The following is an 18,083-nucleotide window of genomic DNA, read 5'->3' on the forward strand; positions in this document are numbered from 1 at the left end:
GGACACGGCAAGGGACTCTGAAAGGGTGGCGCCAAGCGGCATCATAATTTCAATTAAAATTATTATATAAAAAACATGATTTACTGATTATGTTAGGTAGGTTAGGTTCTACTATCATAACATGGTGTCAGCAAGGTGGACAGCCCGTCTGCCATCATAACATGGTGTCAGCAAGGCAGCTAGCCCGCCTGCTATCATAAAATGGTGTCAGCAAGGTGGACAGCCCACCTGCTATCATAACATGGTGTCAGCATAGCAGACAGCCTGCCTGCTATCAACATGGTGTCAGCAAGGTGGGACAGCCCACCTGCCATCATAACATGGTGTCAGCAAGGCAGACACTATGCTATCATAACTCACTATAATTCACATTTCAAACCTTTCCTTCACCTATAACTCTCCATCTTCTTTACTTAAAATAAAAAAAACAGCCAATCAGAATACGACAGTGGCCTCATGGGTGTGTTGCAAACAACGCCTGAAGCCTGCAACCCCTGGCCACTGACCTGTGGCAACGTCAGCAACATTGTCAATATTGCAGTCATTGAAGAAGCAGAGAAACCTGAACTCGAGGCAACAATGGCGGAAGCGCTCGACCAGATAACAACTTGGGAGGACACCTATTTAACCTAACCAAACCAAACCCAACCCAACCCAACATTACCATACCTTACCTAATCTAACCCAACCTAACCTAACATAACCTTACCCAATCTAACCTTAGCTAACTCAACCTAATGTAACCTAACGTAACCCAACCTAACCTAACCTAACCTTACCTTACCCAACCGTGTGTATCTTTAGATTAGAATGTATTATTTAAGGTTAGGCTGTGCTGGGTTGGGTTAGGTTAGCACAGCCTAACCTTAAATAATACATTCTAACCTAAAGATACATACGGTTGTGACAATTAGGAAATTAGCTATCTCGACGCTAGCTAGTTTAAATAGAATTAGAACCTAGCTATCTGTTTCTGTCTCGTCTTGTTGAATAACCCATCACAATACCCTGACCCAGAAACTTGTCAGGTTAACAAGCATCAACAAGAGCGCCTTAATTGTTGCTACGACTCTGGCTGTAATGTGGCCAAACCTGTACATAGCACAGCGGTCTACGTCCTATACACATATTCGTAGGACTCAGTTCAATCCCTAGGTAGGACAGAAGCGGTTAGGCACGGTTCCTTTCACTTTATGTTAATATTCACTTAGCAGCAAATAGGTACGGGAATTTGGCAACTATTGTGAGGTCACAATAAGACAGGACACAGACAGAAGACCCTATAATAAGACAGGACACAGACAGAAGACCCTATAATAAGACAGGACACAGACAGAAGACCCTATAATAAGACAGGACACAGACAGAAGACCCTATACAGTACTACATACCAGTGTCCCTAACACATTCTCATAAAAATATTAAAGTTACCAGGAAAAATAATGGTGGACTAGCCAGAGAACATGCTTCATATCTTGAGGTTATCTTGAGATGATTTCGGGGCTTTTTAGTGTCCCCGCGGCCCGGTCCTCGACCAGGCCTCCACCCCCAGGAAGCAGCCCGTGACAGCTGACTAACTCCCAGGTACCTATTTACTGCTAGGTAACAGGGGCATTCAGGGTGAAAGAAACTTTGCCCATTTGTTTCTGCCTCGTGCGGGAATCGAACCCGCGCCACAGAATTACGAATCCTGCGCGCTATCCACCAGGCTACGAGGCCCCTAAGCAAACCATAGCTGTAAAACCGAGGCCCCATAGCTGTAAATCGGGCAACAAAAATCATCCCAGAGCTAAGTCAGCTCTCATATCAGGAGTGGCTGATGGCCACAGGGGCTAACAACACTATAAACCAGACATAACAGCGCGGATCTTATTGAAACCTTTAAAATACTGAACAAATTGGATGAAGTTTATCCGGAAAATTTCTTCATAGGGTCAGAAGTAACACAAACAAATAGGAACTGTTTCAAGCTCAACAATGTAGGACTGAGAACAGGTGATGCTTTTTCACCTACAGAGTGAAAACCCATGGAACCGCCTATCCGCCGAAGCCGTTAATGCTGAAACTGTTGGGTTTTAAGGTACAGCTGGAAAAGATAATCAGTGTAAGAGAGAGAGACCCTTGTGTAGGGAGAAATAGCAGTGTTAAATGTTGAAAAACAGCCTGGAACTCTGACCCCTTTCAGATGCACAGAGCATCATCTCAACAGGAAAATGTAATCTCCTAAAAACCAATGTAAACAAAAGGGATAAAATAGTTAAAAAAAAGGCAGATTCAATGCAAAAAAATAGAGAAACAACAGTGTTAAATGTAGAGAAACAGCCTGGAACATTATAAGACATAAATGAAGTATTGGGAAATGTGTATGACATATATAGGGAGGGGACATTATTGGAACCAGGCAGGCAGGGACATGTGCAAGCCCATATCAGTCACTTTCAAGTTCAAGTTCAAGTATGTTTATTGAGACAAGAAAAAAATACATCTCAAAGGAATAGAGTAGCTTAGGCTATTTCTACCCCCCTCCTTCACTTGGGAGAGGGAGGCAGTGACAACCAGACCAGTGTTGTGGATGGTCTCCAACAAATACGATAAGTGAAGTATTATAGACGTTTATAGCGGTACTTCCCCTTTTCTTTACGAGTTAGAGATAGGAATTTGTGGAAATAAGGATTTTGGAACCCTGTGTGTAGGGAGAGTGGTGTGTTGTTAATTCAGGTGTATGTGCTCAGCTGTGTGTCACATGGGGGTTATCCACATTTATTTTGTATATCCATTTGTGGATTGTGGTCAGAGTAGTGTATTTTTAAAACCCAGGCCTTTTGTAGTGACCTATGAGGAGTGGAATAGAGTAATGACCTTAAGTCCCAGGTTGTAGAGGGAGAAGGAACATCCCCCCCCCCTCCCTTTTGTCTGTATCAAACCAAGTGGATCCAAGTACCCCCCCCCCCTGTTATAAGAAGTGTGAGGAAATAAAAACCTTTTTTGTAAAATTGTACCCCAAGGTGTATTTCTTGTCCCATGTAGTTAGAACTGGTGATTATTACTATATAGACCCCTGCACTTCCACTATTTATAAGAAAGTTAGGGCGGGTGTTGTTAGCGATACTTTAGGGTACGGCTTTCAATCCCGTATCTTACATCAGGGTAAATGGGGGGGAGGACCTTCGACAAACCGCCGGCTTCCTGTCCTCGCCGAGGCCACTAGTGATATAGTGGCCCTTAGGGAACTTTGCTAAATAAAATCGTTTATAATATCTGGCGCGTAGTGTTGTGAATGCGACAGTGTTATACGGCCTAGTGTTATACGCTAGGCTCGGCCAAGTAGCACACCCTCACCCTCTACACAGAGCAAACGAGTTAGTCGATGCTTGGGCAACCACCTCTAGCTTCAATAATCTTCCCCCAGACATACAGTTCAGATTAAATGCTGGTTACGGAGATCGAGAAAGGCTCGTTGACTTCATGCTCCACAAGGAAGATGAATGCAACGTGCCATTTACTGAGTTTGAATTACTCGCGGCCCTAAACAAAGGCAAAGCCACATCCCCCGGTGAAGATGGTATCACTTATGACATATTGCGTCTGCTCCCTTTAGTACCAGGGAATCCCCTACTTGAGCTGTATAATATGAGCTATGTTACTGGGGAACTTCCTAACTCTTGGACCAACAGTATAATCATTCCAATTCCCAAGCCAAATCAAGAGAATGCTTTCCGCCCAATTTCCCTTACTAGCTGCATTTGCAAAACATTCGAGAGAATGGTCCTAAACCGTCTCCTCCATCGAATAAGAACCATGCTATCCCCCCAGATATATGGCTTCATGCATGGAAGGAGTGTGCATCATTGCATCACCACCTTTCTTACCCTGCACACTGAAAAGTCATATACCACCTTCCTAGATCTTAAGTCTGCCTTTGATATTGCAAATAGACATGTTATCTTGAGTGAGCTTGCAAGAATGAATATTGGTGGTCGGCTTCTTTGTTGGATCAGGGGTTACTTATCCAACAGGAAGTCATCTGTATTTTTCCAGGGGCATAGAAGTGTAACAAGAGACTTTGAACTAGGCACCCCGCAGGGTGGTGTCCTCAGTCCTACCTTATTCAATATCTTAATAAACACGCTGTTAAACTCTGTACCGAGCAAACCCAACGTCCACATCATTAGCTATGCTGATGATATAATGATACACACCGCTGGTTATGCTAACACGCAGAACACTCTTAACTCTGTATTAGACTCATGTCAGGACCTAGGTTTAATTATCTCAGCAGAGAAAACAAAGATATTAAATCGGCGCCCACCCAGGCAGGGAGGAGCTGTTCGCAAGATGCAACTGTCTGATGGCTCCCAGCTTGACTATGTAAACAGATTCAAATACCTTGGCCTTGAGGTGCCACTGTACGGTCCTGTTGTATTCAGACTCTGTCGTCAGTTTAAAGAGAGGCTCCGAGCTCTCAAGGCTGTTGCAGGTTATCACTCAAGCTATGGTGCCAATGTCAGAATTGTCAAAATGATGTACTTTGCATACATCAGATCTTTAGTAGATTATGCTGCACCTCTGCTTGCTTTGATGCCTGAAAGAAAGCTTGGAGGGCTTGAAAAATTGCAAAACGAAGCCTTGAGGATAATCCTTGGGTGCCCTCGTACCACAAAGATACTTAATATGAGAAAGGAACTTAATATTCTGAGCGTTGTTGATCGTGTTACTGAAATTAACTGTCAAATTGGTATAAAAATGCTTAGGCTAACTCATCCTAATCCTTGCACAGAAGCCCTCCAGAATTTCTTTATTGAAGATCAGCATTGTTCCAAATGGATAACAAAAACTGGAACCCAACTCAGAATGTATCAGGTTCATGATTTGTACCAAGAGAAACAACAGCGGCACTTTCCTGCACCGTGGGAGGTTACACCCTTTCCAGTTTTAATCCCTCCCTTTCCACCCAAGAAGCAAATTAGAGATCAGCCCAAGCTTCGTCTTGAGGCAAAGCTCAACGCCTTAAGCCATATTGATGCTCTGTCCACAGAGCATTCTCTCTCTCAAATTATATACACTGATGGTTCCCTACACCGCACCACGGGTGCAGCTGGAAGTGCAGTTGTCCTGACAATGGGCGATGGCCTATACTTTGAGTGGGGAGTCCGTATAAACAACTGGGCCTCTACCCTTCAGACTGAACTATTTGCCTTGATCCTTGCACTGAAATGTGTACAAGTCTCAAAACTTGATACATTAATTGTAAGTGACTCCTTATCATCCTTAAATGCTCTCAACTCTTTAAGACATAACTGTAACATGCTCGTGTCCGAAGCTAGACACAAATACAACAAAATTACTAAGGATGGTAACAGAGTCCATTTCATGTGGTCTCCATCTCATGTTGGCCTCCGAATGCATGATAGAGCTGATAAGTTAGCCAAAGAATCTGCCTTTAAAGGAGCCGTTGAGTGTAACCTTGGATTGTCAATGAGCAATCTGAGAGCAGCTGTACACCGAGAACTTCAACAAGATCTTGTAGATCTGAGGCAAAGTGAAATTGACACCAGTAATTCCATCTATCATCATACTATCATGCAAGAGGAGCCACACATCTATGGATCATCCAATAAAATCAGCAGACTTCTAGATGTTACTACTGCTCGGCTTAGACTCGGTTACAAGTATCTCTGGGAATTCTCATTATCTGCTGATGTAGACCTGACCAAATGTAAACTGTGTCAACAAAATTATTCGCACACCCTCCGTCACTATGTGATGGAGTGCGAAAAGATACGTGAATTTAGAGACAATTCTATAACCAATGTTCCAGCGATGTGTCAATATTTCATTCAAAATGATCTGCTACCAGAAATTTTAGCCAAATATCCCCAGTTTGCTAACTGTAGGTAGTAACTAAGTGATTGTAACCTATCCACCGCTGCCCACTGGATGGGGGGCGGTGTGCAGGACAAACATATAAATTTTGACACTAGCTCTCCACATATGTCAGTTGCTTAATTTAGAACCTGTACTTGAGGTCGATCTCGAACCCATTGTTGATGTGATGACTTATATTGAATTTTGTAACTAGCTCATCAAGATTGTAACTTGCTTAGCTAAATGAATTGTGGGGTTCAGTCCCTGAGCCCATTATGTGCCTCTGTAACCCTTTCCACTACCGCCCACAAGATGGGTATGGGGTGCATAATAAATGAACTAAACTAAAAAAAAAAAACTCCGGGGATCCGTTTCTACATACATTTTTCAATGGTGTTTATCTATTTTAGTTAGGTATTTATGCTTGATGTCCCCTTGCCCCTAAAGACTGTGTCACTGATGTCTGCACTTGAATGCCTTCCAGTTAGTTTTTGTGTATTGGGGGTCTTAGTGCTGAGGAGTTCTGGATTGGGTTCGTTGATAGTCATATTATTGGTAGGTGTTTACTTGTGCTTAATGGGTCTCCTTCTATGCGGATGCTGGGTCAAGTGACCTCCCTAAAGCCATCAGCAGGTGGCAAGGGACGGCATAAGAAAGGCAGGTGGCAAGAGACGGCATGTGAGTGGCAGGTGGCAGGGGACGGCATGTGAGAGGCAGATGGCAAAGGTGGGCGGCAAAAAAAGAACCAGCCTTGGTGGGTGTTGCTCAGCAGAGGCTGCCTGACTAGTATATATTAACTCCGCCATTCTCTTTACTCTCAGTCACTCAATCTCCTGCACTCGTTACCATTGCTCCTAACGCTCGTTTATCAAGGTATTGTTTATAACTTTAATACGTTAAATTCGCAAAATACGTTAATTTCATCTAAAAATACAATTATACTAGAAGAGGCTGCTTACATGTTTACATTGAAAAACCCAAAACTATTGTAATCAGCGGAATGTGTTGTGGTGAAATTATGCTAGTGTTATAGAGAGCCGAAGAAGCAAATGCAAGCATGGAAACGTAAATTCACACCCGCGAAACTTTTCAGCATTAGTTTCAAGTTTTGCCGCCATTATGCATTCACAGGAGAAAGTGTATTAATGGTTTTCTCTCGCAGGAGAGTGGAATGTCCTATTAACGACAAAATTGTTGTGTAAGACAATGGAAGAGGCTTGACAGTCCCAGAGACTGTCAACTGATGGAAGAGGTTTGACAGTCCCAGATACTGTCAGCTGATGGAAGAGGCTTGACAGTTCCAGATACTGTCAACTGATGGAAGAGGCTTGACAGCCCCAGAGACTGTCAACTGATGGAAGAGGCTTGACAGTCCCAGATACTGTCAGCTGATGGAAGAGGCTTGACAGTCCCAGATACTGTCAACTGATGGAAGAGGCTTGACAGCCCCAGAGACTGTCAACTGATGGAAGAGGCTTGACAGTCCCAGATACTGTCAGCTGATGGAAGAGGCTTGACAGTCCCAGAGACTGTCAACTGACGGAAGAGGCTTGACAGTCCCAGATACTGTCAACTGACGGAAGAGGCTTGACAGTCCCAGATACTGTCAACTGATGGAAGAGGCTTGACAGTCCCAGATACTGTCAACTGATGGAAGAGGTTTGACAGACCCAGAGACTGTCAACTGATGGAAGAGGCTTGACAGACCCAGAGACTGTCAACTGATGGAAGAGGCTTGGCAGTCCCAGACTATTCGAAATGAAAGTGTACCATGGCCAGGTTGATGATGAGTACCATGGCCAGGTTGATGATGAGTGTACCATGGCCAGGTTGATGATGAGTACCATGGCCAGGTTGATGATGAGTACCATGGCCAGGTTGATGATGAGTACCATGGCCAGGTTGATGATGAGTACCATGGCCAGGTTGATGATGAGTGTACCATGGCCAGGTTGATGATGAGTGTACCATGGCCAGGTTGATGATGAGTGTACCATGGCCAGGTTGATGATGAGTGTACCATGGCCAGGTTGATGATGAGTGTACCATGGCCAGGTTGATGATGAGTGTACCATGGCCAGGTTGATGATGAGTGTACCATGGCCAGGTTGATGATAGTGTACCATGGCGTTGTTGCTAAGTCCATCAAGGACAGGTTCACTGTTGCGTACCAAGGCCATGTTGACGATGAGTGTATCGAGGCCAAATGTTATGTTCGTATCCTATGCTGATGTATCGTTGGTCCAATGTTGATTTATCGTTGATCCAATATTAATTTATCGTTGATCCTATGTTGATGTATCGTTGATCCAATGTTGATTTATCGTTGATCCTATGTTGATTTATCGTTGATCCTATGTTCCCCCATTCTCTTCACCCAGATCCGTGTATTCACCATTCCCCTTCTCTTCAAGCAGGCGCTGGTAGTCCTCACTGACCTTTTGTCTTCATAAGCCCTTCTCCGCGCGGCCTTCTCAATTGCGTAAGTGAAAGGAAGGTGTTTTTCTGTGTCCACTCTGGGTAGACTTTTCGTACTTTACACACACACACACACATATATATATATATATATATATATATATATATATATATATATATATATATATATATATATATATATATATATATATATATATATATATATATATATATATATTATTAATGGGTTCGAGATCGGCCAAAAGTACAGTTTCTAAATTAAGCAACTGACATAAGTGGAAAGCTAGTGTTATAATTGATATGTTTCTCCTGCACACCGCCCCCCATCCTGCGGGAAGCGGTGGATAGGTTATAGTCAATTAGTTACTACCTACAGTAAACTGGGGATATTTGGCTAAAATTTCTGGCAGCAGATCATTTTGAATGAAATATTTACGTATCTCTGGAACATTTGTTATATAATTGTCTCTGAATTCACGTATCTTTTCGCACTCCATCACATAGTGACGGAGGGTGTGCGAATAATTTTGTTGACACAGTTTACATTTGGTCAGGTCTACATCAACAGATGTAGTCTGCTGATTTCAAGCACTTGACGAGTCAAGTGCTACATTCTTGACTGGAAATTGTATTGCTGTAAAAGTCGGCTGATTTTATTGGATGAAGCATAGATGTGTGGCTCCTCTTGCATGATAGTATGATGATAGATGGAATTACTGGTGTCGATTTCACTTTGCCTCAGATCTACAAGATTTTGTTGAAGTTCTTGGTGTACTGCTGCTCTCAGAATAGAGTAGAGCAGCAGTATTGCTCTATTATAAGAGAGCTTATTGCAATAAGCTTATAATTGAGATTATTATAATTATAATAAGTATTATACAATTATAAGCAATATTGCTTATAGTTGAGAGCAATAAGAGAGCTTATTGCTCTCAGAGCAATAAGCTCTCAGACGGCTTATTGACAATCCAAGGTGATTGGATGAAGATTGGATTGGGTGTCAACAGCGGTGACACAAGAATTCTCTAATATAAGTAAGGTTCACTTAAAGTTTGCAGTCTTCTTGAAGAGAAGGGAGGGGATAATTGTCCTTGGAAACTAGGTTAAATTATAATAATTAATTGTGTCGGGGGACAGGAAGCCAGAGTGTATTCATACAATGAACAAATCCACAAGGGCCGTGATGAGGGTTCGAACCTATGTCCGGGATGATCCCAGATGCACCTTAGTCGAATGTGTCACGACATGGTCAAAAGAATTGCATCCGGGAGTGCTACTGCCCTCACACGGATCCCGCAGCCTCTCAGAGACCAGCCCATCCTCCGAATAGACAGTACGTTTAAATACTAAATGTAATAAGTACAATCCTGACTATCGGCATAGTACATAAATACACTTAGTATTAAGTTCTAGATATTAATGTTTTTCCTGCCCGAAACGCATTGCGTAATAGTGGCTTTAGGCATTGTATGTACTAGCACTATCTATATATTGATCCATTAATGTAACATCACTTGTATGTATGTACCTTACCTGAATAAACATATTTATTTATATATATATTACTTAATTGCCAGCATCACACCAAAATATTGTGAATATTAGAGTTTACCTGAAAAGCTGTATAGAAAACCACGACCTAAGCTAACCTTGGGAGTGTAGGACAAGCATGTAAATAGCATTTATTGCTTCTTAATTACAATTAGTACTTAACCTATAGCTATATTGATATTACAGTTTTATAAAACTAATAAAACAAAACTAAAATCTTTCAATAAATTATAAAGTAACTCAGGATATATTCAAATTTTGTATAAAATCTCTTATTGTTTAATAAAACTGAAAAAGAAGTTATTTATATTTAAAACTTGTGTATCAAATTTATCACGTAAACTTCAATCAAAAAATTTTGAGTGTCTTAACAGAAATTGAGGAGAATATATGGAGAGGTAAATATAACAGCACAATTAAGTGTATTTATGTATTATGCAGACAGTCAGGAATGTACTTATTACATTTAGTATTAAAACGTACTGTCTATTCGGAGGATGGGTTGTAGCAACATAAACCAGGGTTTTACACAATTCCCCCATGCACCGGGCTCTGTCCACCAGGTGTTCTACCTCTTCGCCCTTCAGTACACACGGGGGAATTATGTAAAACCCCGGTTTGTGTCTCGGAGAGGCAGCTGGATCCGTGTGAGGGCAGTAGGGCCTGGTTGCAATTTTTTTGACCATGTCGTGACGCAGTCGACTAAGGCTCGTCTGGTATCATCCTCATCACGGCCCTTGTGGATTTGTTCAGTTCATGTATCACGCTGTTGTGATCTCTGTGTGTATTTATACACGTTAGGCTTATATCGAAGTCCCCCTCCCAAGGTTGAATTACTGACCCCGCTACCCCCCAGGATGCAACCCACAACAAGCTGACTAACTCCCGGGTACCTACTTGCTGCTAGGTGAACAGGTACATTAGATGAAGAGAAATGTGCTCAACCATTTATCCCGAGAACGAATCCGACTGTATTACCGAGACCCCTTATGGCTAGAATTAAAGTCTGTTTTCATTAACAGCCTTAATATCTAATTAGTAATGATAGTATTATGAATATCTTTTATCTCATGGCCTCGGGGACAGGAAACCGGCAGCTTGCCAAAGGTGACCCCCCCCCCATTTGCCATTTGTCCTGATTTTATGGAGCTGGATTTTAAAATTCAGAAATATTTTGACATTTACGGCTTCGGCGGGTAGGCGGTTCCACGGGCTTATACCCATATGGGTGATAAAGCATCTCTAGTTTCCACTCGTACATTGTGGCTTGTTGAGCCTCGTACTGTTGCTCCTCGTGCTACAACTGACCTTTAGAAAAAGTGGTCTGCATAAATATTCTTCAATTTGTTCAGTATTTTAAAAGTTTCGATAAGATCAGCCCTCTGAACTGGTTGGTGGTGTTGGTAGCCCTGCGGCCCTCAACCGCTCTGTCTGAGAGTAGATTCTGGATTTATTTTTATCGCTTGGTGTTATCGCCTGGTGTTATCGCGTGATGTTATCGCCTGGTGTTATCGCCTGGTCTCCATACATGGATACAATACACCAACTGGGGCGCACCAGAGATTTGTAGTCACATAACTTTTTTTTTTTTAAGTTAAAGTTTCGATTGATTAGTCCTTGTCTTGCTTTTTTTACTGCAGCTCCCACTTGTGCAACTTGCAGCGATTGGTGGATTCTTCGTCAGACTGTTGCTAGCTAATATTCATTTGGTAGTTATGATGTTCATTGTGATGCCCCACATGAAAGGTATTGTATTTTTTTATTTGAACGTAAGTTATTATCATAAGGCACCAAGTCTGCGAGACTAGTAGACATTTGCCAGTCATCCAGCCACTTGTGGAGTTCATGTAGATCTCTGGGTAAGGCCTCATTATCACTGTCACTTCCTACTTTACCGTAAGTCTTAGTGTCATCTGCAAATTGGACTGGTTTGAAATATTCTCATCTGTGTTACTGATATATGACAAAAAAGGTTTGGCCCCCAAATAAACCCTTGTGGTGCCCCACTCACCACATTTGTCCAGTCAGATTTATTTCCGGGTGACCTATCAGGATCACCCTTTAACCCACACAGTACTGTGACCACCTCACCAATGATAGCCTATCATTGATGATCACCACTGATACAACTAATATAGCTGGTCACAATATTGCTCTAAGTATTGCGTGTTGCATCATGGCTATTCAGCTTGGTGACGAGTGTGTTGTCCTCCCTCAGGAGAGAAGATGATGCTGGCAGCAGTTGTGTTGGTGGTGGTGATGGTGGGTGAGGGCGTGGCGGCGCCACAGGCAGCCACCGGCAGACAAACCCTGGAGAATGCCTTCAATGATCGCGCCACAGTTGAGGCTATCATCCAATGTTTCCTTGGGGATAGAAAATGCAATCCACAGGAGGAGAAGATCAAAGGTGAGTATATTCTTTCTCCTACACCCTCCTCTCTCTCTCACCTCTCCCTCCCTCACCCTCTCTCTCCCTCTTCCCTCCTTCTCCTTCTCCTTCCTAACATCAAACCAAAGTTCAATCTGGCTTATAGTATATTCTCATTTCGTACACTATAAGCTGAAGCTTGTCTCAGAAGCCAAGTTTTAGTCGTCAGAGATGTTCCTGGGCGAATTAGAAGCTTTCTCTACTTTCTAGTAGAACAAGCAAAAGTTAAAGTTGTTTAACATATAAACCTCTGGATGTACTTAGATTGGTTAAATTACATTTCGACTAGGTAAAATAGGGCTGATTAGTTTTTTTGCTTTAGGTTAAGTTAGATTTTGATTAGGTGCTAACTAGAGTGGTTTTTATTTTTGACGAATACCTCCGTCACGTCGCAAACTACAGCTTGTTGACTTATAACATTTTGTTATTTAATTTAGAGAAATAACGCGTCTCAGCATAAATACATTGTTGGCTTTAGTAGGTATTACTGAAGGCAGCTAATTATGTATATTTAGTGGCGTGTGGAGCTGCTCCACCCCCCCTCCCCCCCTCTCCCCCTCTCCCCCCAAAACTCACGTGTTGAGAAAGAGATAGAATGACTATATTGAACGTGCTGTGGTGTAAGCTGTGGTGTAGGCTGTGGTGTAAGCTGTGGTGTAAGTTGTGGTGTAAGCTGTGGTGTAGGCTGTGGTGTAAGCTGTGGTGTAGGCTGTGGTGTAAGCTGTGGTGTAAGCTGTGGTGAAAACTGTGGTGTAGGCTGTGGTGTAAGCTGTGGTGTAAGCTGTGGTGTAAGCTGTGGTGTAAGCTGTGGTGTAAGTTGTCGTGTAAGCTGTGGTGTAAGCTGTGGTGTAAGTTGTGGTGCAAGTTGTGGTGTAAGCTGTGGTGTAAGCTGTGGTGTAAGCTGTGGTGTAAGCTGTGGTGTAAGCTGTGGTGTAAGTTGTGGTGTAAGCTGTGGTGTAAGCTGTGGTGTAAGCTGTGGTGTAAGTTGTGGTGTAAGTTGTGGTGTAAGCTGTGGTGTAAGTTGTGGTGTAAGCTGTGGTGTAAGTTGTGGTGTAAGTTGTGGTGTAAGTTGTGGTGTAAGTTGTGGTGTAAGCTGTGGTGTAAGCTGTGGTGTAAGCTGTGGTGTAAGCTGTGGTGTAAGTTGTGGTGTAAGTTGTGGTGTAAGCTGTGGTGTAAGTTGTGGTGTAAGTTGTGGTGTAAGTTGTGGTGTAAGTTGTGGTGTAAGCTGTGGTGTAAGTTGTGGTGTAAGCTGTGGTGTAAGTTGTGGTGTAAGTTGTGGTGTAAGCTGTGGTGTAAGTTGTGGTGTAAGCTGTGGTGTAAGTTGTGGTGTAAGTTGTGGTGTAAGTTGTGGTGTAAGCTGTGGTGTAAGTTGTGGTGTAAGCTGTGGTGTAAGTTGTGGTGTAAGTTGTGGTGTAAGTTGTGGTGTAAGCTGTGGTGTAAGTTGTGGTGTAAGCTGTGGTGTAAGCTGTGGTGTAAGCTGTGGTGTAAGCTGTGGTGTAAGTTGTGGTGTAAGCTGTGGTGTAAGTTGTGGTGTAAGCTGTGGTGTAAGCTGTGGTGTAAGCTGTGGTGTAAGCTGTGGTGTAAGCTGTGGTGTAAGCTGTGGTATAAGCTGTGGTGTAAGCTGTGGTGTAAGCTGTGGTGTAAGCTGTGGTGTAAGCTGGACACTCAGACGAGCCACGGGGATGAGAAACACGGGGTAAAGACAGTAAACACGGGGGGAACGAACCCGGGAAGAAGTAGTAGCGGTTACCTTCATGTTGAACTTTAAAAGCAGACATGACAAGAAAAACAAGATGTTGGGTTATATTACATTTACGATCAGTAGTTAAGTCTGTAAGTCTGTGCGCTCCGACATAGACTATGCCGCACCAGTTCTGTGCACCTACTCCCAAAGCTATATGAAAAGGCTCGAAAGCATATAAATGAAGCCATGACAATCATTCTTGGAGTCCCAAGAACTGCCAAAACGTCTAATCTACGAGAGGAGTTCTCTCTCCCCAGTATTAAAAGCAGAATCAAGGAACTAAATGCTAAGCTTGCAATTAAGATAGCCAGAGATCCCCATTACAATAATATTGTCAAGAAAAAACATGAGTTCTGCGCTACTTTCATAGGGAAACAGGAGAAGCAAAAAATGGCATCACAGATCAGTCTACTGTCTGGAAGAGCTTCACCTGCTTGAGCAAGCCCGTGAGCTCCTGGCTATAGAGAGGTTACCTCCCTGGGAGGATGACTCATGCAGGATTATCGTCAGCAAGATGACAACGGAAAAATCCAACATGATTAGATCAAATCTACACTGATGGGTCATCAAATCCTGCCAATGGTAGGGCTGGTGCAGCATACACTGTAATTAGGAATAATGCCTTTCAAAACGCAAGTGAAGAAAAAGCACGTATTGTGAACTATGCCTCTTCAACGTAAAGCAGAACTAACTGTCATTGTTATGGCGTTTAGATTTCTTGAAATAAACACTAATGGTGCAGTGATCTGCACTGATTCAAAAGCAGCGCTACAAATCCTTAATAAAAATCGGGCAGAAAACCTTGCGATAGTCGCTGAAAGCAAGAGAGCTGTGAGAGTATTAACCGATCAGGGAAGAGTCATCAAGTTTCTGTGGATCCCCTCCCATGTTGGAATATGTGGGAATGAACGAGCAGATGTGCTGGCTGCTGAAGGAGACCATATTTAATGCTTCATACCCAAGACACTTCTACAAATTAGAGGTATTGTCAGGTAACATCACCGTGACAAGGTAACTGAGGAAAGGAGGATAGAAGCACAAACCAGTGAATCTGTACGCTGGTACAACATGGTTGCAGCTGGCAATCCCAATCATTATGGACGAAGAGGAGTGACCCCGGGAGAGAATCAGTCATAGCGAGAATCCGTCTTGGATACAAATACCCATGGAGACTCGGAATAGAAACAACAGTTGATCGGCGGAATTGCAGAATTTGTGGTGAGAGTGACGGACACCGCCTTGACCACTACCTGAGAGAATGTGAACATCTGAGAGACATTAGAAATATGTGTAGCATAGCAAACCCCACATTGTTGACCAGACCACACACTATAAAGTGAAGGGACGACGACGTTTCGGTCCGTCCCGTCCTGGACCATTCTCAAGTCGATTGTGATGATTCCAGGTCTAGAATGGTCCAGGACGGACCGAAACGTCGTCGTCCCTTCACTTTCTAGTGTGTGGTCTGGTCAACATACTTCAGCCACGTTATTGTGACTCATCGCCTGCATATCAACCCGACATTGTTTGAGTTAGGAAAATACTATCTGTCAAATATAAATGCTGTTCTCAAAAGATTTCCCCATTTTACATCCGGAAGATAACGCAAGTTTTTAAGGGTTGACAAATGTTAATTTGTTTCTTCAGTGTGGAGTTTCTTCAGTGTGGAGTTGGACCTTGTGTGGAGGGGGTGTGATCAGCCCCATGATGGGGATGGGGGGCGGTAAGGGAAGGGAAGGGAACTATCAGGGGGAAAGCACCAAGTCATTACGACTATATAGCACTGGGAGGGGTCAGGATAAGGATTTTGGGATGGGACGGGGGTGGGAAGGATTGGTGTCCAACCACTTGGACGGATAGCAAGCCTTACTCTGGATTAAGGTTGTAGATTAAGGTATTGTACTTGAGTTATGTGCTTAGTAATTAATGGCATTTGCCCCCAGGATAGGATGTTTTTAGAGTAGGATTTAATTGATTCTAATAAATTGTTATTAAAGTTAAATTTGCATTTTAGTTCATTTTCCGTCTCATTAATTCTTTGAGTATAACATCTTGACCCGGCTTGTGTTTGGAGTTTTCAAGTAATTTTCTAAGTGACTGAAATGGTATTTATAATTATCAGAAGAATTGTTATTATTAACGCATAAATAATTAAAATAATTATCAAGAGTAAGTCTATGTTCTTGACGTTCCTTCTGGAGAATCAGGACTATTAATTAGCATAACTAATTACCATAATTGAGGAGTGGTGGCAGCAGTCAACATCTCTCAGTGACCTATATAATTATCCTTTGATCATTTAATATTCAAGATAGCCTCATGTACACTTTGTACTTCTCCCGCCTCACATTCACACGCGAATAGGCTATCGGGTCGACAACGAGGGAAGACTGTATTGTCTTTCCATGTTGTATACACATATTTATTGGTAGGATAATTAGTAAGGTAATCAGTCGTTACCAAGTACCCATTATATCTCGGAACGTTATATAGGAGTAGCTCCATTATAAAATTGGGGGCCATCGGCGGCGTTAAGAGTGAGAGCGGTTGCATTCCGGGGGAGAACAGTTGCAGGCCGAGTTAAGAGAAGTTTTATTCTGGTTCAACAGACGCCTTTTTCTTCACAGAACGTGCCTTGGCATCCTTGAAGAACTTCGGAACGTGTCCAAGTCATCTGTGTACACAAGCCGAGCAGCAGGAGATCACCAGGTCAATGGAACTCCTACAGAGCAAACACCCAGATCTCTGGAGCAAGCTCATTTTGGCCTTGCTTGGTATCAACATTCCGATCATTGGTAGAAAGTAATTTAGTTTCTCGCTGGTTTCATATATACACACACATACATATGTGTGCGTATATGTATATGCATGTGTTGTGCATATGTGTTTTGCAAGATATTTGTGTATATTAAAAAAATCGAAAATAAAGTTATTGATACGATTCTTTTTTTATTACTTAATGCCCCATGTTATAAGTCGGTATCTAGATAGGTCGACATCTCAGCGCATCCTGTTAAAATGTACTATTGGTACTTTCCACCAACTATTTAGTACATTCTGGTGGTCCATCACTACATATTGTTACTTTCTGGTGGTCCGTCACTACATATTGGTACTTTCTGGCGGTCCATTACTACATATTGGTACTTTCTGGGGCCCATCCCTACATATTGGTACTTTCTGGCAGTCCATCACTACATATTGGTACTTTCTGGCGTTCCAGCACTACATATTGGTACTTTCTGGCAGTCCATCGCTACATATTGGTACTTTCTGGGGGCCCATCACAACATATTGGTACTTTCTGGCAGTCTATCACTACATATTGATACTTTCTGGTGGTCCATCACTACATATTGGTACTTTCTGGCAGTCCATCACTACATATTGGTACTTTCTGGCAGTCCATCACTACATATTGTTACTTTCTGGTGGTCCGTCACTACATATTGGTACATTCTGGTGGTCCATCACTACATATTGGTACTTTCTGGCAGTCCATTACTACATATTGGTACTTTCTGGCAGTTCATCACTACATATTGGTACTTTCTGGCGATCCAGCACTACATATTGTTACTTTCTGGTGGTCCGTCACTACATATTGTTACTTTCTGGTGGTCCATCACTACATATTGGTACTTTCTGGTGGTCCGTCACTACATATTGGTACTTTCTGGTGGTCCATCACTACATATTGGTACTTTCTGGCAGTCCATCACTACATATTGATACATTCTGGTGGTCCATCACTACATATTGTTACTTTCTGGTGGTCCGTCACTACATATTGGTACTTTCTGGTGGTCCATCACTACATATTGTTACTTTCTGGTGGTCCGTCACTACATATTGGTACTTTCTGGCAGTCCATCACTACATATTGGTACTTTCTGGGGGCCCATCCCTACATATTGGTACTTTCTGGCAGTTCATCACTACATATTGGTACTTTCTGGCGATCCAGCACTACATATTGGTACTTTCTGGCAGTCCATCACTACATATTGGTACTTTCTGGCAGTCCATCACTACATATTGTTACTTTCTGGTGGT

The 18,083-nt window shown here is 42.6% G+C and overlaps 1 protein-coding gene across 12 annotated transcripts; it reads left to right on the forward strand.

Moving 5' to 3' along the window:
* Positions 1–6,589: 6,589 nt before the first annotated feature.
* Positions 6,590–16,968, forward strand: LOC123757447 (uncharacterized). 12 transcript variants are annotated; one of them, XM_069327244.1, is made up of 7 exons: positions 6,596–6,738; positions 7,028–7,644; positions 7,921–8,078; positions 8,247–8,347; positions 11,496–11,601; positions 12,074–12,262; positions 16,655–16,968. In XM_069327244.1, the coding sequence occupies exons 5-7, from the start codon at positions 11,571–11,573 to the stop codon at positions 16,831–16,833; spliced, it is 399 nt and encodes a 132-aa protein (XP_069183345.1). In that variant the 5' UTR covers positions 6,596–6,738; positions 7,028–7,644; positions 7,921–8,078; positions 8,247–8,347; positions 11,496–11,570; the 3' UTR covers positions 16,834–16,968. The 12 variants fall into 12 exon arrangements, with proteins under 12 accessions (XP_045597025.1, XP_069183345.1, XP_069183346.1 ...); XM_069327245.1 differs by having other exon boundaries at positions 8,283–8,347; XM_069327249.1 differs by lacking the exon at positions 11,496–11,601 and having other exon boundaries at positions 6,599–6,738; positions 8,283–8,347.
* Positions 16,969–18,083: the final 1,115 nt, after the last annotated feature.

The sequence above is a fragment of the Procambarus clarkii genome, chromosome 19 (genome assembly GCF_040958095.1).
Source record: "Procambarus clarkii isolate CNS0578487 chromosome 19, FALCON_Pclarkii_2.0, whole genome shotgun sequence".
Taxonomy (NCBI): Eukaryota; Metazoa; Arthropoda; class Malacostraca; order Decapoda; family Cambaridae; genus Procambarus; species Procambarus clarkii.